The sequence below is a fragment of the Hemitrygon akajei genome, unplaced genomic scaffold (genome assembly GCF_048418815.1).
Source record: "Hemitrygon akajei unplaced genomic scaffold, sHemAka1.3 Scf000177, whole genome shotgun sequence".
Classification (NCBI taxonomy): Eukaryota; Metazoa; Chordata; class Chondrichthyes; order Myliobatiformes; family Dasyatidae; genus Hemitrygon; species Hemitrygon akajei.
The window spans coordinates 55,849-78,362 of record NW_027332063.1 but is presented as its reverse complement, the minus strand read 5'-3'; the positions used below and the strand labels follow the sequence as shown (position 1 = coordinate 78,362).

Genomic DNA, 22,514 nt, shown 5'->3' with positions numbered 1-22,514 from the left:
TTTAGTAGCTGCGGGGGAGGGGCCGGGTTGCTGGTCTGTGAGACTCACAGCGCGGTTTTCTGTGTCAAGCGGCTGCCCGTCCGCAGGGCGGATTCCGACACGCAGACATTCCTCAGAGCAGGGAGCGGCTTCTCTGCTGAAAACAAATCCAAATGGTTCGACATCCCGCGCTCGCATTCAACTGTGAACAAAGTTCTCTCAATACTGTCTTTAAATACTTCTGTTACAGGGAATAAACCATAAAAAAGAATGATATAGAAAAGCAGGATCTCCAGTGTCTGCAATCTGAATGTCCACTTGCTGCAATTGCTATCAGAATTTATTAGTTTCCAGTATTTTAATTTTAACTCAAACTCCCATCATCTGTTGTTTGACTGTGCGTTTTTGTGCAATTTAATTAAAGAAATCGATCTGTGATCTGTGGCATTCTGACCGGCGACATTCCGATCAGTCCCTCAGTTATTCTGAATAGTTTCTGTGTGTGTGTGTGTGCGTGTGTGTGTGTGTGTGTGTGTCTGTGTGTGCGTGTGTGTGTGTGTGTGTGTCTGTGTGTGTGTGTGTGTGTGCGTGCGTGCGTGCGTGTGTGTGTGTGTGTGTGTGTGTGTGTGTGTGTGTGTGTGTGTGTGTGTGTGTGTGTGTTTTTCCAACAACTGCTGAATCTCCTGGGTTTTATATCTACATTTTACTTTGGCATTAGATACACGTTGATATTGAGTATATTGTTTATGGGAGCCACTTTCTGCCTTAAAACAGCTGCAGATTTTTTTATACAAACGCGAAAAACAATGAGGTGTGGACATTGAATCGGTGCTTGCAGATATCTTTAATGGTACCGAGATTACCCATAAGGCCCTGCGTTAAAAAATTGCGCCGGCGTTGAAGCACAGATGAAATGCGCAGGCGTCAGGCTGATGACGTCCCCGAATAGCGCGCATGCGCGCAGTACACTGAAGGCCTTGGAAATGTCGGCTGCAGGTAAGAGCGCTTTTCCCTGTTTTTATCTTAAACACCGTCTTCAGGACAATTCCTGTGAAATCGGGACACCGTGGCCGGCAATCCCGGAACAGTCCATCTCTCGTCCCTCACTCTCAGCCCCACGATCCGTACACGGGCCCCGGGGAGCTTCCGGCTGCTGAGGGAATGGGAACCGATGGATCTCTCAGACAGAGCTGAGCCCCGGCTATCTAAACGCAAGGATTAGGAACTCGGAGGAAGGGAACAAAATCTTTTACATCAGCAGTTGAGAAAATCACCTTTGTTCCACCTCCAATCAAAAAGAAGAGGAACTCCACAGATGTTTGAAATCCAAGCAGCACACACAAAATGCCGGAGGGGCCTACTGAGTTCCTCCAGCATTTTGTGTGTGTGTGTTGTATGTTCTACCTCCTGCTGTTCTGAACTTTTCTACCGGTGAGAACATGTTTTGACCCATTCTCTCTGATATCAAACACCTTTGCCCTGGGCAACAAGAAGCTTTCACATCACAAATGTGCTAGACTCCAGTGAGACAGACTACTGCCCTTCCCTTCATATACATTGGCATTGCCATCACTGAGTTCACTATCGTAAGTCATTGGGGGAGGGATCAGGGGGAATATTTATGTAGAGTCCAGAAACTGGTGTTACCTGTGTGTATTCTGGTGTTGCAAAAGTTGCTGGGGAATTTGAGAGTGGGAAGAAGTGGAGTGATATTTGGAAATCTGACTTTTTAAAGCGTAATTTAGCGAGCAAACCACATATGGAGAATCTGCAAAAGCTTTGATGAGAAAATCCTTCATTACCCGTTACAGGCCTGCTACATAGGTTGTGTGAGAGTGCAGATGAACTGGATGGAACCCAGAGGAGATCAAAGTTCCTATCGACAGTGATTTGCTAGCTGTGAAAATGAATACCTCTCTATTTAAAATTCACTGTGCACATCTTGTCACTGGGTAAGAAATACAGTACAAGATTTATGTACACACTGGTTATTACAAATCAGAGGGAATATTGGAGGGAAGGAGGGGAGACCTGTAGTGTCCCTGATGCCCTCACTTACAAGAAATGCATCCAGCTGCAGCTTGTAACCCTGCTCTTTAAGGAGTTGGAACTTGAAACGCATATGGGAATGGATGGTCATTCCAGATACCAGCACTCTGCCCAGTCAGGAGATGATTTCTCTTCCAACTTGGGTTTAACCTCACTGTAACAGTGTGATACCAGATCAAAGCTTGGTAACTCAAGTAATCTCATCTGAAATGTCGTCCTACACCCATTGATGGATTTTGTAAATCTTTTACAGGTTAAAAACGAGAAGGAATTTGTCTCCAGGAATCTCAAACACGACATGCCAGTTTTGTTGTCTCTGTCCAGATGTTTAAGAAGTGGAGCAAGGAATTCAATCGACCATCCTTCCTGCTCAGACTGTGAGGAGGGATTCATTCGGTCATCTGACCAACTAGCAAGCCCGTCATTTTACACAGGAGAAAGGCCGTTCACCTCCCCAGAATGGTTTCACTCTGTTATCTCAACTGAAGGTACATCAGCAAGTTCACACTGGGCAAGGCCATTCACCTGTTCTGTGTGTGAGAAAGGGTTCTGTCGGGCATCCCACCTGTGGACACACCAGTCAGATCACACTGGGCAGAGGCTGGTCATCTGAATTTCGGGGAAGGGATTCTCTCGGTCATCTGACCTAATGGCACACCAGCGTGTTCATACCAGGGGGCGGCCGTTCACCTGCACAGTCTGCGGGAAGGGTTTCACTCAGTCATCCCACCTACAGAGTCATCAGCGAGTTCACACTAGGGAGAGGCCATTCACATGTTCAGTCTGTGGGAAGAGATTCACTGCGTCATCCAACCTACTGGTACATCAGCGAGTTCACACCGGGGAGAGGCCATTCACCTGCTCAGTCTGTGGGAAGGGATTCACTCAGTCATCCAGACTACAGAGTCATCAGCGAGTTCACACTGGAGAGAAGCCGTTCACCTGCTCAGTCTGTGGGAAGGGATACACTGAGTCATCCAACCTACAGAGACATCAGCGAGTTCACACTGGGGAGAAGCCATTCATCTGCTCGGTCTGTGGGAGGAGATTCACTGAGTCATCTTACCTACTGGTACATCAGCGAGATCACACTGGGGAGAGGCCATTCACCTGCTCAGTCTGTGGGAAGAGATTCACTGAGTCATCCAGACTGCAGAGTCATCAGCGATTTCACACTGGGGAGAAGCCGTTCACCTGCCCAGTCTGTGGGAAGAGATTCACTGAGTCGTCCAACCTACAGAGACATCAACGAGTTCACACTGGGGAGAGGCCGTTCACCTGCTCAGTCTGTGGGAAGGGATTCACTCAGTCATCCCACCTACAGAGTCATCAGCGAGTTCACACTGGGGAGAAGCCATTCACCTGCTCAGACTGTGGGAAGAGTTTCACTCGGTCATCCCAACTACTGGCACACCAGTCAGTTCACACTGGGGAGAAGCCGTTCACCTGCTCAGTTTGTGGGAAGGGATTCACTGAGTCATCCACATTACTGAGTCATCAGCGAGTTCACACTGGGGAGAGGCCGTTCACCTGCTCAGTCTGTGGGAAGGGATTCACTCAGTCATCCAACCTACTGGTCCACCAGCGAGTTCACACTGGAGAGAGGCCGTTCACCTGCTCACAGTGCGGGAAGGGATTCACTACCTCATCTAAACTGAAGGTACATCAGAGAGTTCACTCTGGCGAGAAGCCGTTTACCTGCTCAGTCTGTGGGAAGGGATTCACACTGTCATCCTACCTACAGAGACATCAGCGAGTTCACGCTGGGGAGAAGCCGTTCACCTGCACAGAACGTGGGATAGGATTCGCTCAGTCATCCAACCTGCTGGTGCACCAGCAATTTCACGCAGGAGAGAGGCCGTTCACCTGCTCACAGTGTGGCAAGGAATTCACTTGCTCATCTAAACTGAAGGTACATCAGCGAGTTCACACTGGGGAGAAGCCGTTCACCTGCTCAGTCTGTGGGAAGGGATTCACTCAGTCATCCCACCTACAGAATCATCAGCGAGTTCACACTGGGGAGAAGCCATTCACCTGCCCAGTCTGTGGGAAGGGATTCACTCAGTCATCCACCCTACAGAGACATCAGCGAGTTCACACTGGGAGATGCCGTTCACCTGCTTAGACTGTGGGAAGGGATTCACACAGTCATCCCAACTACTGGCACACCAGTAAGTTCACAGTGGGGACTGGCCGTTGTTATGAATCCCTAGGTTTTGTTTGCTGTGGACTGTCATTTTAAGAGAGAGAGATTAAGAAGGCGAATCAGTCTGACTTGCAGCTTGTTTAGTTTTAACCGAGGACACAGACACTCAGAGTCAGATGGAGACAAAGGAGGAAAAATGGAAGGATTGAAACCAGGGAACTAGTGGCCAAAGGTCACTGTTTAGAACTTTCCACTGCCCACAAGGGTGGGTTAATTATCGATTCATGGATATCGAATGTGTGATTATCACCTCGTTTGATCCATAGGAGTGGATCGGATTTGGCGCATCCTGTGAAGACCGCTGATGTGTTAACCCTTGCCTGGGTGTGGTGTGGTAGTTCACTTGAAGACGATACCCCTTATGACAAGTCACTTTCGGTGATAATTTGTATGTGGATTTGGAATGATGACGGATAAAATCTACAGCGACTGTTCTCTCGTTTTACCACCGTGGAACCTGTGCAATTCTACATATTTGCCTTCTCTCGCCATTTACCCGGGATTATAAATCTCTCTCTCTCATCGCCTATTCTGTAGTTGAACTGAACTTTCATACTTTACCATCTCAAGACTCCAAGCCTTGTTTCCCCCGAGCTCAGTAGTTTGGGAGTTATATTTACAGACAGTTATAAACTTAACACTGTTAACTTCTGTTTATCTTGTTTAAGTTGCAATATTACAAGTAGATTCTAATAAAGATAGATGTAACATCAAAACCAGACTCCAGGTGTAGTCTATTGCTGCTGGCTTGTTTCTAAAGCATTATGGTTCGTAACAAATTTGGGGCCTGTTTCTGGGATTTGAACAAATTTGGGGGCTATTGATCGATTAATTATCGATTTGATTGGGGAGATCCCTTTTGTTTTATTTGTGTGTGGAAATCAGCAGCAATGAACATTTATAAATTTCTGGAAGCACCAACCCCTGAGGCATTAGGAAAAGCCAAAAGGAATGAATTGCTGACTGTTGCTAATGGGCTGAATCTTAAGCAGGTAAGGGGGTGTGAAAGACCAGGGCAAGCATAAAACTGGGAGAGGAGGTAAAGGTAAAACAATAGGGGTTTTATTATAAAATGTAGGCATCCACCCCCCTTTTTCAGAGACTGGGATCCCTGGTTCAACCGGTAATGATGTTGTGCATTTCAATGTGTTCACCTCTCAGTCCTCGATTCTCTAAATGAAAGGGTTATCCACATTTGATCTTTCTTTATATGATGACCCAACCATTTCAGGGATCAGTCTATTGCAGGGGTGTCAAACTCATTTTAGGTCACGGGCCGGATTGAGCAAAATGCAGCTTCATGCGGGCCGGATCAGTCGGACGCGTGCGAACGCAGCTTTCGTTGCCTCCGTTTTTTCAGCCTGCTCTCATGTGTCTCAGTCTCTGCTATAACTACAAAGTGTTTCACTTTACAAATTCCGTTTCTTATGAAGAAGACTGCCGAATAAACACTAAAAACCCTGAAAACCTGGTACCTGAATAAACTCAGCATTAGCCATCTCATACGCCATAGGCGCTTCGATTACTGGGGCCAGCTTTAATAGTAATTAGATATTATCTCGCGGGCCAAAGATAATTCCACCGCGGGCCGGATTTGGCCCGCGGGCCTTGAGTTTGACATATATGGTCTATTGAAACTTCATTGCACTCTCTGGAACAAATACTCTCTAACCACTCTGTTAATCCTCTGTGCAAAAAATGTCCATCTTCCGCAGCCCCGTGTTGCCCCAACCACTCACCTCCCACCCCTGTCATTGGCCCCACTTGCAGGTCAACAGTCTGCCAGTGTTTCCCCCCCAATGTGAATCCCTCTGCTCACCACCACCGTGGGCTCAGACATTTCCACAGATTTCCACCGGGACAAACATCCTGTCCGCCGCCTCTCACACCATCTTTTCCTTTCAATAAAATCCCTCCTCTCCCTCCCCAGGGAACTGGCATCAAACCGACGGGCCGAGCGGTCTCCTCCTACCTCTCGGCGACTCATCAGACTCCGGCCGCAGGAGACGCTTCACAAACGCCCCAACTTCCCTTGGAGGGAAATGGAAATAAATCAAAAAGCGGCCATTTACTCCGCTGTGATGTGGAGTTTGAGGCCGGAGCGGGAGGCGAACTCAGCGGGGGTAACGCCCCCTGGACTTGTCCACCTCTGCGACTGGTGGTAGCAAGTGATTGACATCGCTTTGCACCAATGGGAATAGCGCAGCTCCTGAATCCTCTTCTGACAGCGGTGGGGGGGGGGAGGGCTGGTCACGTGATTATTAGCCCAGCTATTAAACTGATAAAGCCCGAGCTCACCAGCGCATGGATGACGTAAGACGTTGTGCACGTAAGGGCAGATCCCGGTGTGGGAAGCCCATGCGTGACGTCAGGCGCGAGGGTCACCTGTGGGGATGCGCTCGCATTTAAATGCACCTTAATGTGCGTTTCTTATGATTTCAGAGGGACAACAACATTAATCACGGGTTTCATTACTGAATCCAGTGTTGTGAGATGTAAAGTCCCTGTTATGTGTCCGGCTGTGCCGTGTTGTTTGGGGGCTATTGATCGATTAATTATCGATTTGATTGGGCATATCCCTTTTGATCTATTTGTGTGTGGAAATCAGCAGCAGTGGTTATGGATAAATTTCTGCAGGTTGGATGACTGAGTGAATCCCTTCCCACGTACTTCCTCATCCAGGTCATCCACTCTCGGTCTTCCTGGAATCATTCTTTGAAACTTCTCCGGACCCACTCCAATACGAGCACATCTTTTGCTCAGGTAACAAGTCGGAAGTACAGGTCGGAATCTGCTCACGATACACCGACAGTGATCCGCCCAATGCGTTATAAAGCTATAGTATCGCATCCTTGCCCACTCTCCTCGACCGCAGACCTGTTGCGCTTCATTCTCTGTATTCTCCGGAGAGCGCTGTGCGTGAAAGCCCCAGGAGATCAGTAGCTTCTCAGATACTCAAACTACACCGCCGGACACTAACAATCGTTCCACGATCAGTTTCACTCAGATCACATTTACTTCCCAAGCCCGGATGCTTGAAACCGCAGACAGCAAAGCCGTTCTGAATTGTCTTATTTCTCGCCAACCTGCGTTTTTTAAACGCCGCCACGTGCAACTGACCGTGTTTAAAAATCTGCTTGCTCTGAGATTCTCTGTGTAGGATCTGACAACTGAGAAATTGTTCGGCGACAATGCCCTGACCCCATTAAGCGGCATAGAGTCCCAAATAAACCACACACACACACACACACACACACACACACACAAAATGATGGAGGAACTGAGCAGAGGAAGCAGGACCTAGAGAAAAAGATTAAACATTGAACATAGAAATTCACAGCACATTACAGGCCCTTCGGCCCACAATGTGGTGCCGACCATGTGGAGACTGCCTAGAATTCCCCTACCACATATGCCTCTATTTTTCTAAGCTCTATGTACCTAAATAAGAGTCTCTTAAAAGACCCTATTGTATCCGCTTCCACCGCTGCCGCCCGCAGTGCATTCCACGCACCCACCACCCTCTGTGTGATACACTATGCCCCCTCTTGTTAGCACTTTCAGCCTGGGATAAAGCCTCCGACTATCCACACGATCGATGTCCCTCATCATTATCTTATACACCTCTGTCAGGTCACCTCTCATCCTCTGTCGCTCCAAGGAGAAAAGGTCAAGTACACTCAATCTCTTCTCATATACTACACCCTCCAATCCAGGCAACACCCTTGTAAATGCCCTCTGCACTCTTTCTAGAGCATATATGTCAAACTCAAGGCCCGCGGGCCAAATCCGGCCCGCGGTGGAATTATCTTTGGCCCGCGAGATAATATCTAATTACTATTAAAGCTGGCCCCAGTAATTGAAGCGCCTATGGCGCATGATATGGCTAATGCTGAGTTTATTCAGGCACCAGGTTTTCAGGGTTTTTAGTGTTTATTCGGCAGTCTTCTTCATAAGAAACGGAATTAGTAAAGTGAAACACTATGTAGTTATAGCAGTGACTGAGACACATGAGAGCAGGCTGAAAAAACGGAGGCAACGAAAGCTGCGTTCGCACGCGTCCGAGTGATCCGGCCCGCATGAAGCTGCATTTTGCTCAATCCGACCCGTGACCTAAAATGAGTTTGACACCCCTGCTCTAAAGTATCCACATTCTTCCTGTAGCGAGGTGACCAGTATTCCAGGCGGGGTCTGACCACGGTCTTATAGAGCCGTACCATTACCTCAGGCTCTTGAAATCAATCCCACGGTTGATGGATGCCAACACGCCACGTGCTTTCTGAACAACACTGTCAACCTGCGCTGCAGCTTTGAGTGTCCGATCGACACGGACCCCAAGATCTCTCACATCTTCCACACTGCCAAGTGCCTTACCATTGATATTATATTATGTCTTCAAACTGGACCGATCAAAATGAACCACTTCACACTTATTGGGGTTGAAGACCATCCACTAATTCGCAGCCCAGTTCTGCATCCTATCAATGTCCCGCTGTAACCTCTGACAATCCCCTAGACTATCCGCAACACCCCCAACCTTTGTATCATCAGCAAAGTTCTTAACCCACCCTTCCACTTCTTCATCCAGATCATTTGTAGAAATCACAAAGAGGACGGGACAAGCGGTTGACGTTTCGGCCCGAGACGCGTCTTCGGGCCTGGAAAGAAAGGGGGGATGCATACCGCAGAATAAAAAGGTGCAGGGAGGGGAAGGAGGATTGGCACCTCATTCACGACCTGAATCCGACTTTCCTGGTGACGCCACACTTTACCTGCGAAACTGCTGGGGTCGGGTATTCCGTCCCGTGCTTCCGGTCCGGCCTCCTCTACATTGGTGAGACCCGCCATAGATTGGGGGTGGGGGAAACCACTTCGTCAAGCGCCTCAGCAGCATCCGCCACAAGCACGATTCCCCGGCGAACAAACATATCAATTCGATCACAAGCAGGAGAAACTCTGCAGATGCCGGAAATCAAAGCGGCGCGCAGAAAATGCTGGAGGGACTCAGCAGGCCGGGCAGCATCGATGGAAAAGGGCCAACAGTCGACGTTCCGGGCACAAACGTTTCAGAGCCCCTGCCTGGCCTGCTGAGCTCATCCAGAATTTTGTGCGCGCTATTTTACTTCCGACTTCTATTCCAGTCCGTGGCTTCCTTTCGAGCCAAGATGCGGCCACCCTCACGGTGGTAAAATATTCTGTCTGGGTGCTATCAAACCAGATGCTGCGATGATTGATTTCTGCTTTGTCCCCGGATCCGGGTCACGTGCAGCCTTGGCCACACGTGGTGGCTGGTCGGCTGAGGAACTCGTGCATACCACAGGTCCTGGTTACGCAACTACTGACGCCAAGCAGACAATCTTTGAAGGGCATTGGAAACAGCTCGGGGGAGTAGGGGTGGGTGGGGAGGGGTCACCCGTCTTGTAAACACACTCCCCAAAAGGCGGCAATGGCAAAACACTTTGGGGGGAAAAAAATTGTCAAGAACAACGATAGCGTTGGAAAGGCCATAATCGTCCACGTCATACAACACGGCACATGATGAACGAACGATTTGCTCCCGCAAAACAATAAATTTCATGATACGAGCCTCAGCTCTAATCGCCATTGACACTCCCCGTCAGTTGGTTTGAAATTACGACACCACATTAAATTAATAGACTCTCAAGAGTTATGCACTTCACACTGACAAGTCTTTCCCTATCCAGAGGACCCAGCTCTCAATCTTCTCCTCTGTGACTATCTTCATCATCTCCGACCTCAGCTGGTCAGACTTCACCTCCCAGGTCCTGTCTCCTCTCACCCCTCCTTCTCGACCATCTATACTGGTTGCCTCACGCATCCGCTATCCAGGTCCGGATACAGGACTTGATCTGAAACATTGACTGCCTCTTTTGACTTTGTAGATGCTGGAGAGAATTCCGCAAGCAAATTGAATAGGGACATCTGCAACTGTTATAGAAGTTACAAGTAAGTTTATAGCCCTGAATCAGAAAAACAGGATGTTGCACAATAACCAAGCGATGCACTTTTAAGTGAACTCTATTACATTTTATTGGGTTAATAAGATGAATATAGTAAAAAAAAATACAAAAAGACACATTAAAATATCATCGTATAACCAGAAGGTTTTTTTTATATACAAGGCAACCATCAATGCCAAAGCAGCGGGTCCAACACGTTTGCACCATCAAGCACGATCCAGATTCCTGCAGCAGCCACGGCCGTTCCTGCCCGAAAGGTTTAAACAGATTCTGCCGCAGACTGTAAAATAACGTGAGATTAGACATTAATGCCTGCTCTATCACATAATGCAGAGCAGCAGAAACACGTGACGTCTTCTCGCGAATCAGGGGTAAAAGGTGTAACAGCCCAATTCATAAGAATAGGCTCGGCGTCTGTCGTCGCTGCTCGCAAATCTATGTCACTGACTGTTTCACATACCCCCAATCCTCTCTGCTAAAGCGTAAAGTTCTACAACCCAGTTCATCGCAGGGAAAATCCCTCTCCGCCGTTGAGCAGATCTACAAGGAGCAGCGCTCCAAGAAAGCGGCCTCCGTCATCCAGGAGCCCACCCTCCAGGCCATGCTCCCTTCTCACTGCTGCCATTGGGAAGGAGGTACGGGAGCCTCAGGTCCCACACCACCGGGTTCAGGACCTCTAGTCATCCTTCAACCCTCAGGCTCCTGAAGCAGAGTCGAAAATTACCCCGAGATTCATTTATGTGGGCACTGGCGGTAAAACAAGAGAATCATTGGAAAAAAAAACTGCTCAACTGAAAACTGAACTGATTACTCAAAATGTGGACTCATGTTTTAAAGAAATAAACAACTCATATTCTCAATTTATTATTGCTATGAATATTTTTTTTTCTCAGCTCAAGCCGTTAAAAATCAGAGGTATGGACATAGCCAAACACACTCATTTCTCAATTACTAGAAGCTTTCGGGCTATGCTAGTTTAATTGTGGCCTTCTGAAGATTCTCATAGATAATACTGTGTAGCCCGAACTGTTTAATGCTTTTGAGTTAGTGCCTCTGTGATGATAACCAATATTGGGACAATGTATACCCTGTTCATCTTCCAATTCCCTCTTTTAATTCACCATATTTCCTGTGCGGTCCACTTATTCATTTCTGTAAGTTATGTGCGTTTAGAATGGCTATTATAATGAAGTAAGTTGTTCTTGCTGATTTCAGCATTATTACTTAAGACTTTGTTTATTTATTCACTTACTAAACTACCTAATTGCCATTATACAGTTTATTTTGCATTTGCACAATTTGTCTTCTTTTGAACACTTGTTGATTATCAGTCTTTGTGTGTATTTTTTTCAGTGACTCTCTTGTATTGACCTTGTTTTACTGCAGATGCCCACATAAATGAACCTTGGGGTAATATCAGGCCCCATACAGTACACATACTTTGATAACAAATTTTACTTTGAACAAAGCATCTGGGGCGGACAACACTGTTTTCCGATCCCAATGCCCATCGAATGGACGGTCCCTTATTTTAAATTCTGCCCCTTTATGTAGATATCCCTTGCTAGAGAAAATGGCTACTTTAAGCAACATATATACATACTCAGACAGACACACACACACTCAAACAAACACGCAGAGACGTATATGTGTGAATGAAATAAAACATAGGTGTATATATCTCTGTGTGTGAGTGCATGCGTGCGTGCGTGTGTTTTATTCGTCTAAGATTGAATCAGCTGAGACCCAACCTGCTCAGCCTTCCACTGACGCAATGAAAGGTTTTCGACAAGTCCACCTTTAACCCCCGCCAAATAAGAAATGAAAACTGCCAGCACTACTACAGATGTTACGTGCTGCACAAGTCGAAGCGGTTGTGCCGCGGTCAGCTCAACAGCTGCAACCCGGATTCAATTCCGGCGGCTGCCTGTGAGGAGCTTTGCCTTCCACCCTTGGCTGCCTGGGTGCCCTCTGCATGATTTGCTTTCATCACATGGCCCAAAGACTTAAGGGGCAAGTAGGCTAATTGGTCACATGGGTGCAACAGGACAGTATGGGCTCGATGGGCCAGAAGGACTGGCTACTGTGTTGTACCTCAACAACGGATAAATGGACAGACAAACAAACTAATAGAGAAGCTGGTAGAAAAACACGAAGACAGATCAATAAATGAACAAATGGATAAACTGATCAATAAATGAATGAACGGATAGGTCAATAAATAAAGAAATGGATGGATATGATCACATGCTGAACAAAGTTCAGAGGTAGAAAATATTAGGGCAGGGTTGTGATGTTGAGGCTCTCTAAGGCACTCATGAGACCACACTTGGAGTATTGTGTGCAGTTTTGGGCTCCTTATTTTAGAAAGGATATACTGTCATTGGAGAGTGTTCGGGGTGAATCACAAGAATGATTCCAGGAATGGAGGAGTTACCGTATGAGGAACATAAGGGCTGTATTCCCTGGAGTTCAGGAGAATGAGAGGGGATCTCGTAAGAAAATTCCGAATGTTAAAAGTCCTGATGTGGCAAAGTCATTTCCCATGGTAGGGGATTCTAGGACAAGAGGGCACGACTGCAGGATTGAAGGATGTCATTTTAGGACTAAGATGCGGAGAAATTACTTTAGTCAGAGGGTGGTAAATCTGTGGAATTTGTTGCCACGAGAGGCTGTGGAGGCCGGGTCGTTGGGTGTATCTATGGCAGTGATAGGTTCATGATTTGCCAGGGTATCAAAGGCGATGGGGTGAAAGCAGGGGAGTGGGGATGACTGGAAGAAATGGATCAGCCCATGATTGAATGGCGGGGCAGACTCGATGGGCCGAACGGCCCACTTCTGCTCCTCTATTTTATGGTCTGATGGTCTTAAGTTGAAACCTGAAAGGAAATTTATTATCAAGGTATGTTTATGTCACCCTATACTTTGAGATTCACTCCCTTACACACATTCAAAGAACTGAGGACAATTGAAACTTGTAAAACTGCACAGACCAAGACTGATAAATGGCCTGCACGCAAAATAAAATGAACTGTCGAAAAACGGTACCAATAGCAGACAGACTGACATCTTTTGCTTCCATGCTGCATGACAAAGAAGACTTCCATCCCACTGGCATCCCGTATTACTTGTTATTACAAAGCCAATAGTTGCAGTTGCCTGAAATCAGGCATTGAAATTGAAAACAAAACCTGGTCATGTTCGGCAAGTCATAAATCATCCACAGACAGTGAAAATTACAACTGCTCCACGTTACCATTTGTTTTCTATCAGTGAGACTTTGCCTGGAATTCTATGCTTTCCCATCAACACAGGAAACACTCACTGTCTCCACATCAGACTCCTGATGATCAGTCGAGGAGAGTGAGCAACTGAGTTGGTCTGAGGAGAAACTCGACCCCAGGTTCACGTCCTTCATCTTGGGATTGGTGCTGAGGTTGGACATCAGGTCTTCCGAGCCGGAGTCAGTGAGACCAGTGCCGGAAAGACTAGGGGTGCGAGAGAGGGAGAAGGAGAAGGAGGGGGAGGGGACAAGGGAGGAGGAGGGATGAGAGAGAGGCAAACCGAGAGGGGGGAAGGAGAGTGGGGAGATGGGGAGCGTGTGGGAGGGATTCGGGTAGAGAGAGAACGGGGTGGAAGAGTGGGTCAGAGCAAGTGGGAAGGGTAGGAGAGAGAGGTGTGTCAGAGAGTGGTGAGAAGAAGTGCAAAAGAGGGGCAGAGCAAGTGTGGCAGATAGAGAAGACAGAGAAATTGTGCATGAGTGTGAGTCAGAGGGAGAAGGAGCAAGTGGGGGTTGTAGAAGAAACATAATGTGTGCGTGTGTATGAGAGAGAGAGAGGAGAGTGAGGGAGAGTGGAGATTGAGGACGAGAGGAGAGTGAGACAGACGAGAAAATGGAGAAATGGAGAAAGCCAGAGAAATGGAGAAAAACAAACAGGGTGGGGGTAGGACAGCACGGAGAGAGGGAGGGAAAAAGGGAGAGAGACAAATTAGGCAAGGTTTGCTCTTGCCAAGGGTCACAATTTAACTCTCATCACTTCATGTCTAAGTCCCCTTAATTTCACATATTCCTGCGCCTAGTATCAGTTTAGGTACACAGAATCTGTCAATTTATGTAAGTAATCGCATATACCACTTGGATCATTGTATGCTGTGTTCTATAGGACTGATGAAATGATTATATACAGTAGTGTGCAACAGACTGAGGTGTATATGTACGTTTGTAGATATAGCTAGGGTTCTAACCTTTTTGCACACTATTGCAAATGTCAACGTTGAGAACAGAGTGCGAGGTGTTAAACCCGATGCGAGCAAAGGATGTTGGGAATGGCGAGGGTGGAGCGCCGGGGGAGGGGTGCAGGTGAGTTCGCAGAGGAGTGCCAGGGACAGGGGCTTGGCGCGGGAGCAGATGCACCCAGCACTGAGATATTGATCATTCCAGAATGTTTTATGCTCCCTCCTCTCTGCCTTTCCCCTCCTCACTTTCAGCCCAGAATGCAGGACCATATCTGAATCAGGTTTATCACGTGTCATGATTGCTTTTTGGCTGCAGTAGGTCAGTGTAATACATAGACATGTTACAGTAATGTGCACAAATCTTGGGACCCCTTTCTACATATACTGTATGTGCCTAAGACTTTTGTACAGTATGCTCTATGAATCATGTTTATTCAGAATTGGATCCAGAGTAACAATTGTTTTACTCCCCTTTATATTTGTTGCGGTAGGCAATCCTGTATCCTGACTCCAGAATCGCTCTCCGTTTTTAATGCAATGAGCTACTGCATTGGAAAATGTGTTGAAGCTGTGATCTTGAAAGGCCCTGGAAAGTCCGATGTCTCAGTGCCTCTCAAAGACTGGTACTCACCCCAGTTTCTCTATCTTGCAGTCTGGATGCATCAGCGCCTCGTTCAGCACTTTCACCCCGGAATCTCCCAGATTATTGTCATTCAGGTACAGTCCCGTCAACGTGTCGCTTGTGACGAGCGCAGAGGCGAGATCCTCCGCGCAGGACGGTGTGAGACCATTGTTGTTCAGCCTAGGGATCAGAGAATCAGGCCCCAGAAACAAAATGAAAATCTGATGTAACACACTCCTTGGCCACGTTATTCAGTAGCTCCTGTAGTTTCTGAGATATTCAAACCTGCCCTGTCTCCTGCCAACAATCACTCCACGGCCACAGTCACTTGATCACGTTCCTACAGTACTCTGCTGTTTGGTCTGAACAACAATTCCTGACCATGGCTGCACGTTCTTTTGTGCTTTGGGGTGCTGCCTCATGATTGGTCAATTAGACATTTGCATTCACACCAACCAGCCGGCCGGTGGTGTAGTGAAATCAGCACCAGACCTTCAGGCGAATGGTCCCCAGTTCGAATCCGCCCGGCGGTTTGCCAGCTTTCCATCCTTTATCATCATAAAAACAGGCAAATGTGCCGCCCGACAATACTTGTACAAAATAAAGTCTATTTGCTGATTAGAGGCATCCGCGGTGTGCCTCAGGGTTTCGTTATCCCCCACACTTTCTTACCGTAATTCCTGTATGTTACAGTCTGTGGTCTTCAGAGCTTCGGACAGCAGCTTCACTCCTGAATCTCCCAGATTATTGTCACCCAGTGAGAGTGCAGTCAACGAGGGGTTATTGCCGAGAGCCGAGGCCAGATGCTCGGCAGCAGAGGCGGTGAGGCTGTTGTCATTCAGACTGGGGAACGGAGGAAGGAAAGAGGAATAGAAATCAGGTGAGCCTCGCACTGGAAGGAACGAATGTGACCAACCGTCCGGCATGTAATTGTCGTCTGGTGATACAAAACAGATCAGGATCATCTGTGTTATCTTTAAGGACTTTATCCAGTCAATGGTGTGATGGTTCTGGGCCTCCTGTCACTGGAGTTCAGAAGAATGTGGCGGGGGAGGGTTTGGAATCTCATTTAAAGCTATCGATTGTCGAATGGCCCTGATTGAGTGGATGTGGAGAGAGGACGTTTCCTACAGCGGGGCAAGTCCATGACCAGAGGACACAGCCTCAGAACAGAAGGATGTGCACTGAGAAGAGTGGTGAGGTGGAGTTTCTCTAGCTGGAGAGTGGTGAATCTGTGGAATTTGTTGCCACAGGCGGCTGTGGAGGCCAAGTCGCTGGGTGTATTTAAGGCACAGGTTAATGAGTTCATGGTTAGTCAGGGCATGGAAGGATACAGAGAGAAGGTGGGGAATTGGAACTGAGAGGGAAATGGGTCAGCCAAGATGCCATGGTGGAGCAGACTCGATGGGCCAAATGGCCTAATTCTGCCCCTATCTCTGATAGCCCTAACATTACTGAGGCATTTAAAAATTGTTTTTAATTTGTTTATTTCTCTTGTACTTCAGCAGGGTGATGGACCCAATCATCCGAACGAGTCTGCGCCTCCCACTTAACCTGCAGACCGGTCCGTCTTTGGAATATGGGAATGGACCAGAGCACACGGAGGAAACCCACGTGGTGACGGGGAGAGCGTACAAACTCATCTCAGACAGCGGAGGGAACTGAACCCGGGTCGCTGGTGCTGTTGTAGCATTGCGTTAACCACTCCGCTACCCTCCCGTCCGTAATGTCATCATTCTGACACTTGCCTCAGCTCCTGGACATTGCAGTTCGACTTCCTGAGTGCCTCGGACAACACTTCCACTCCAGAATCTCCCAAGTGATTTTGATCCAGATCCAGCTCAGTCAGCGTTGGGTTTGCAGCGACAATGGAGGTGAGATCTCTGGCGCAGTCGGCGGTCAGACCGTTTTTACTCAGGCTGAGGGTCGTTAGAGGGAATAAAAAGTAAAGATTATAAAGATAAAATATCCATAAATGTACTGTAAATAAATCTGACAAATAGAGCGATGACAGGTTCATGCTCAAGTTCAGCCATACGCTGGCATGCAAAAGTTTGGGCACCCCTAGTCAAAATTTCTGTTACTGTGAATAGCTAAGCGAGTAAAAGATGACCTGATTTCCAAAAGACAAAGTTAAAGATGACACATTCCTTTAATATTTTAAGCAAGATTACTTTTTTATTTCCATCTGTTACAGTTTCAAAATAACAAAAAAGGGAAAAGGGCCCGAAGCAAAAGTTTGGGCACCCTGCTTGGTCAGTACTTAGTAACACCCCCTTTGGCAAGTATCACAGCTTGTAAACGTTTTCTGTCGCCAGCCAAGAGTCTTTCAATTGTTGTTTGGGGGATTTTTGCTCATTCTTCCTTGCAAATGGATTCTAGTTCTGTGAGATTCTTGGGCCGTCTTGCATGCACTGCTCATTTGAGGTCTATCCACAGATTTTCGATGATGTTTAGGTCGGGGGACTGTGAGGGCCATGGCAAAACCTTCAGCTTGTGCCTCTTGAGGTAGTCCATAGTGGATTTTGAGGTGTGTTTAGGATCATTATCCTGTTGGAGAAGCCATTCTCTTTCCATCTTCAGCTTTTTTTTTTTACAGACGATGTGATGTTTGCTTCCAGAATTTGCTGGTATTTAATTGAATTCATTCTTTCCTCTACCAGTGAAATGTTCCCCGTGCCTCTGGCTGCAACCCAAGCCCAAAGCATGATCGATCCACCCCCGTGCTTAACAATTGGAGAGGTGTTCTTTTCATGAAATTCTGCACCCTTTTTTCTCCAAACGGACCTTTGCTCATTGCAGCCAAAAAGTTCTATTTTAACTTCATCAGTCCACAGGACTTGTTTCCAAAATGCATCTGGCTTGTTTGGATGTTCCTTTGCAAAATTCTGACTCTGAATTTTGGCCACATTGAGCAAAGGTCCGTTTGGAGAAAAAAGGGTGCAGAATTTCATGAAAAGAACACCTCTCCAACTGTTAAGCACGGGGGTGGATCGATCATGCTTTGGGCTCGTGTTGCAGCCAGTGGCACGGGGAACACTTCACTGGTAGAGGGAAGAATGAATTCAATTAAATACCAGCAAATTCTGGAAGTAAACATCACATTGTCTGTAAAAAAAAACTGACGGTGAAAAGAGGATGGCTTCTACAACAGGATAATGATCCTAAACACACCTCAAAATCCACAATGGACTACCTCAAGAGGCGCAAGCGGAAGATTTTGCCATGGCCCTCACAGTCCCCCGACCTAAACATCAGCGAAAATCTGTGGACAGACCTCAAAAGAGCAGTGCATGCAAGATGGCCCAAGAATCTCACAAAATTAGAAGTCTTTTGCAAGAAGGAATGGACAAAAATCTGCCAAACAACAATTGAAAGACTCCTAGCTGGCTACAAAAAGCGTTTACAAGCTGTGATACTTGCCAAAGGGGGTGTTACTAAGCATTCACCATGCAGGGTGCCCAAACTATTGCTTGGGTCCCTTTTCCTTTTTTGTTATTTTGAAACTGTACAAGATGGAAATGAAACAGTCATCTTGCTTAAAGTACTTTTTTAAATGTGTCATCTTTAACTTTATGCCTTTTGGAAATCAGGTCACCTTTTTCCCGCTTAGCCGTTCACAATAAGAGAAATTTTGACCAAGGGTGCCCAAACTTTTGCATGCCACTGAATACACATATACCACCAATCAAGACAACATTCCATTTGTGCGAAACGTAGCACAATTAACTCACCCACAAAGTAATAATATAACAAACAAATTAAGACGTAAGAAATAAGCCCTACAAGATTGGTATTTGGTACAAATGTCAAATTGGGTTTCGTTACAGTTGCAACAACCAAGAAAAGTGTAGAATAAATAATTAAATAATAATAAGTTAATCATGCCAAGTGGAAATAAGTCCAGGACCAGCCTATTGGCTCAGGGTGTCTGACACTCCGAGGGAGGAGTTGTAAAGTTTGATGGCCACAGGCAGGAATGACTTCCTATGACACTCAGTGTTACATCTCGGTGGAATGAGTCTCTGGCTGAATGTACTCCTGTGCCTAACCAGTACATTATGGAGTGGATGGGAGTCATTGTCCAAGATGTCATGCAACTTGGACAGCATCCTCTTTTCAGACGCCACCGTCAGAGAGTCCAGTTCCACCCCGACAACATCACTGGCCTTACGAATGAGTTTGTTGATTCTGTTGGTGTCCGCTACCCTACCAGCAAGGTACATGAACCCACGCCCCCACCCCAGTTTCCTTGAGCTGTGTAAGTCTAGGGCATGCACACTACGGTCCCACCCCAATCGGTGAGATTGGGTCAGCTGTCCCACCCCAGACGCCGGTTTGCGTGGATGCTGTGTAATTTGCTACTCCGTGACACCACAGTGACAAGAATTAACAGACTGCGCACTGCACACGATTAGAGGAATTATATTCATGAGTTTTAACCTAACAAAATGGATGGCAAAGAAAGAGAAAAAAAAACACACACACACAAAAAGGGCCCATTATAATTAAACGGTTAAAATATGCACCGGTTGAAGCTCAACTCTTCCAAAAGTCATATTCAGCGACCCTCAGTAGACCTCGGCACCCCACTCCATCCCCCGCCGGATCGTATCCAACATCTCCTCGCTACATAGATCCCAGCTCACACCGGCTGGGAGTGAGGCACTCAGAGGAAAGTAACCCACTCTCCAGACTGGAACGCTCACACTACAAAGCGACCGCAATGTCGGACCAGAACCCAAGCACCCCTTGTACAGTTCAACGTGCTGTGCGGTCAAAGCTGCTCTTCTGCACACCACCGTCGCAATGCCCGGTTATTTGAGCTGTTGTCACCTCCCTGTCAGCTTCAACCAATCCGGCCATTCTCCTCTGACTGCTCCCATTAACAAGGCATTTTCGCCCACAGAACTGCTGCTCGCTGTATTTATTTTTGCTGTTTCACTCAACTCCCTGCAAACTCTAGACTCTGTTGTGCGTGAAAATCTCCACACAGATCAGCAGTTTCTGAGATACTCATACCACCCCGTCTTCCCCAACCTTATGCTTTGCCTGAACAGCCAATGAACCTCTTGACCATGTAGGCATCCTTTTATGCGTCAATTTGCTGCCACATGATTGGCTGGTTCGATACTTGCATTAACGACCAGGTGCACCTTATGAAGTGGCCTCTGTGCGTCAGACACCGCTGCGTTCAGTTTTGTCCAGAATCCGACTCCATCGCGAACTTACCACAGTTTCTGCATTTTACAGTTTGGATCCTTCAGGGCAGTAGAGAGCGTCTTCACACCTGAATCCCCCAGGTTGTTGTTGCCCACCTCCAGCCTCGTCAGTGAGGGGGTGGTGCGGAGGGCGGACGCGAGGTCCTCGGAACAAGAGGCGGTGAGACCATTGTCATTCACCCTGAGCATCGGAAAGAGAACAAATGCAGATGAGTGAAGTAAAACAGGGATTGCGTGGTAACGTTACTGTGAACGACTGGTGCCCAACATTAAAACAGAACAGTTACAGGAGCAGGAGCGGCCGTGAAGGTTCATCTACCCTCAACTTGGGGGCCCTTGTCTAAGACAGGATGTGTGGGCATTGGAAAGGGTGCAGAAGAGGCTTCAGGAATTATCCCAGTAATGAAAGGGTTAAAGCATGAGGTGCATTTGATGTCTCTGGCCTTGGACTCCCTGGGGTTTAGAAGAGTGCCAGGGGATCTCATTGAAGCCTATCAAATTGTGAAAGGCCAAAACAGAGTGGACGTGGAGAGAATGCTTCCCATAGTTTGGGGGGGGGGTTGGGGGGAAGTTATTAAGACTAGAGCGCACAGGCTCAGAATAAAAATGATATTGAGGAAGGTGGAAAATCTATAGAATTCATTAACACCAAAGGATGAGGTGAAAGTCCAGGAAAAGAGGATATTGCCTAAGAATAAAGGGACTTCTATTCAACAGAGAGGGGAAGGAACATCCTTAGACAGAGGGTGGTGAATCTATGGAACGACCACAGAGGTTACTTCATTGTGTATATTTAAAACAGACGCTGATAGGTTGCTGATTAATGAGGGTGTCAAAGGTTACGAGGAGAAGACAACAAAAGGGGGTTGAGAGGGATGGTAAATCAGCCATGATGGGATAGAGGAGCAGACCCGATTTCTGCTCCTATGTCTTATGATCTACTTTTCTGCTGGGATTTTCAGAGGATCTCAAAGTCCCCCTCAGTCAGACACTTACCGCAGGTCCTGCACTGGGCAGTCGGATTCCCTCAGAGCAGAAGACAGTCGCTTTATTCCCAGATCTCCCAGTTCATTGTGTCCGAGGTCCAGCTCCTTCAGGGAGTTGTTTCTATGGAAAACCTCCGCGAGACTTTCGGCACAAGAAGCCGTGAGGCCGTTGTTGTTCAGACTGGAGTCGAACAAGGTGAAAACAAAAGAGCGAGAAGGTCAAAGAACAAGCAGTACCAAAGTATGCAGATAAGAACATCCTTCAGATTTGTCTCTTTTCCAGCAGCCACAAAACAAAGAAATCTGATAGAAATAAATACCCAATATGAAAAAGAAATTGATTCCACAGCAAATTCCAAATTCTCTCACCCTCTCTCTCACCCACACACACATACACAGAGTTTGTTCTCACACACACACACACACACACACACACACACACACACACACACACACACACACACACACACACACACACACACACACACACACACACACACACACACACACACACACACACACACACACACACACACACACACCATCTTCCTCCTCCGCTCACATTATCTTACCGCAGCGTCTGTATTTTACACTCCGGCTCCATGAGAGACGTGCACAGCAGATGCACTCCGGAATCTCCCAGTTCATTGCCACCCAGGTCCAGCTCCGTCAGTGAACGGTTTGTGCGAAGAGTCAAGGCCAGATCCTCGGCACAGGAGGATGTGAGTCTGTTGTTTTTCAGGCTGGGGGTCGCACATGGAGGCCAATAAAGAGATTGAAAGAAAACGGGGAAAGAAGCTTAAAGTTACCCCAACAATCACCGGCACCAGACAACCCGCCGTCAAGGACATAATGGTGATGGGCAAAGGGCCACAATATCACGGTGGATCCCAGCCATCCTTCCTGTGGTCTGTTTACCTGATCCCATCCAGGAAGATGGAAAACACCATCTCCATGTTAGGACCACCAGACTCAACAGAGCAGTTCCTTCCCCCAAGCCGTCAAGACCGATCAACACCTCCTCCCCAATCACCCACCCCACCACTACTCCATCCACCTCAGCCTCTCGGCATCCATCACCCACTCACCTCATACCATGCACGACCACTTTACACTTGTGTTCCAAACCTCATAACCACACGGCCACCGTCCTGCTGTTGATCTCGACTTGCGGTGAAAGAAAAGAATAATCTCCCTCTCCGCTCTCCCTCTTTTCCGATTCCGCACTCCGGT

At 47.3% G+C, this 22,514-nt stretch overlaps 2 protein-coding genes across 4 annotated transcripts in view; one reads left to right on the top strand and one right to left on the bottom strand.

Moving 5' to 3' along the window:
• Window positions 1-926: 926 nt before the first annotated feature.
• LOC140724239 (uncharacterized) lies at window positions 927-4,939 on the top strand. Its single transcript, XM_073038716.1, has 2 exons — window positions 927-975; window positions 2,282-4,939. Exon 2 carries the CDS (start codon window positions 2,678-2,680, stop codon window positions 4,151-4,153), a length of 1,476 nt encoding a protein of 491 aa, XP_072894817.1. The 5' UTR covers window positions 927-975; window positions 2,282-2,677; the 3' UTR covers window positions 4,154-4,939.
• A 5,334-nt stretch (window positions 4,940-10,273) lies between these two features.
• The window catches only part of LOC140724240 (NACHT, LRR and PYD domains-containing protein 3-like), a 57,282-nt gene continuing 45,041 nt past the window's right edge, over window positions 10,274-22,514 (bottom strand). For 2 of the 3 annotated variants that reach the window (XM_073038718.1, XM_073038720.1), the window contains 8 exons: window positions 21,854-22,024; window positions 21,292-21,462; window positions 20,306-20,476; window positions 16,822-16,992; window positions 15,746-15,916; window positions 15,083-15,253; window positions 13,472-13,703; window positions 10,274-10,495 (listed from right to left, as the gene is read on the bottom strand). In XM_073038718.1, coding sequence (XP_072894819.1) covers window positions 13,508-13,703; window positions 15,083-15,253; window positions 15,746-15,916; window positions 16,822-16,992; window positions 20,306-20,476; window positions 21,292-21,462; window positions 21,854-22,024 — 1,222 coding nt within the window. In that variant the 3' untranslated portion in view covers window positions 10,274-10,495; window positions 13,472-13,507. The remainder of the gene's footprint in view (window positions 10,496-13,471; window positions 13,704-15,082; window positions 15,254-15,745; window positions 15,917-16,821; window positions 16,993-20,305; window positions 20,477-21,291; window positions 21,463-21,853; window positions 22,025-22,514) is intronic. The other variant, XM_073038719.1, reaches the window with a different exon arrangement.

Excerpts from the sequence above, each read along its gene's own strand:
- LOC140724239 (XM_073038716.1), top strand. The coding sequence starts at position 2,678 with ATGGCACACCAGCGTGTTCATACCAGGGGGCGGCCGTTCACCTGCACA.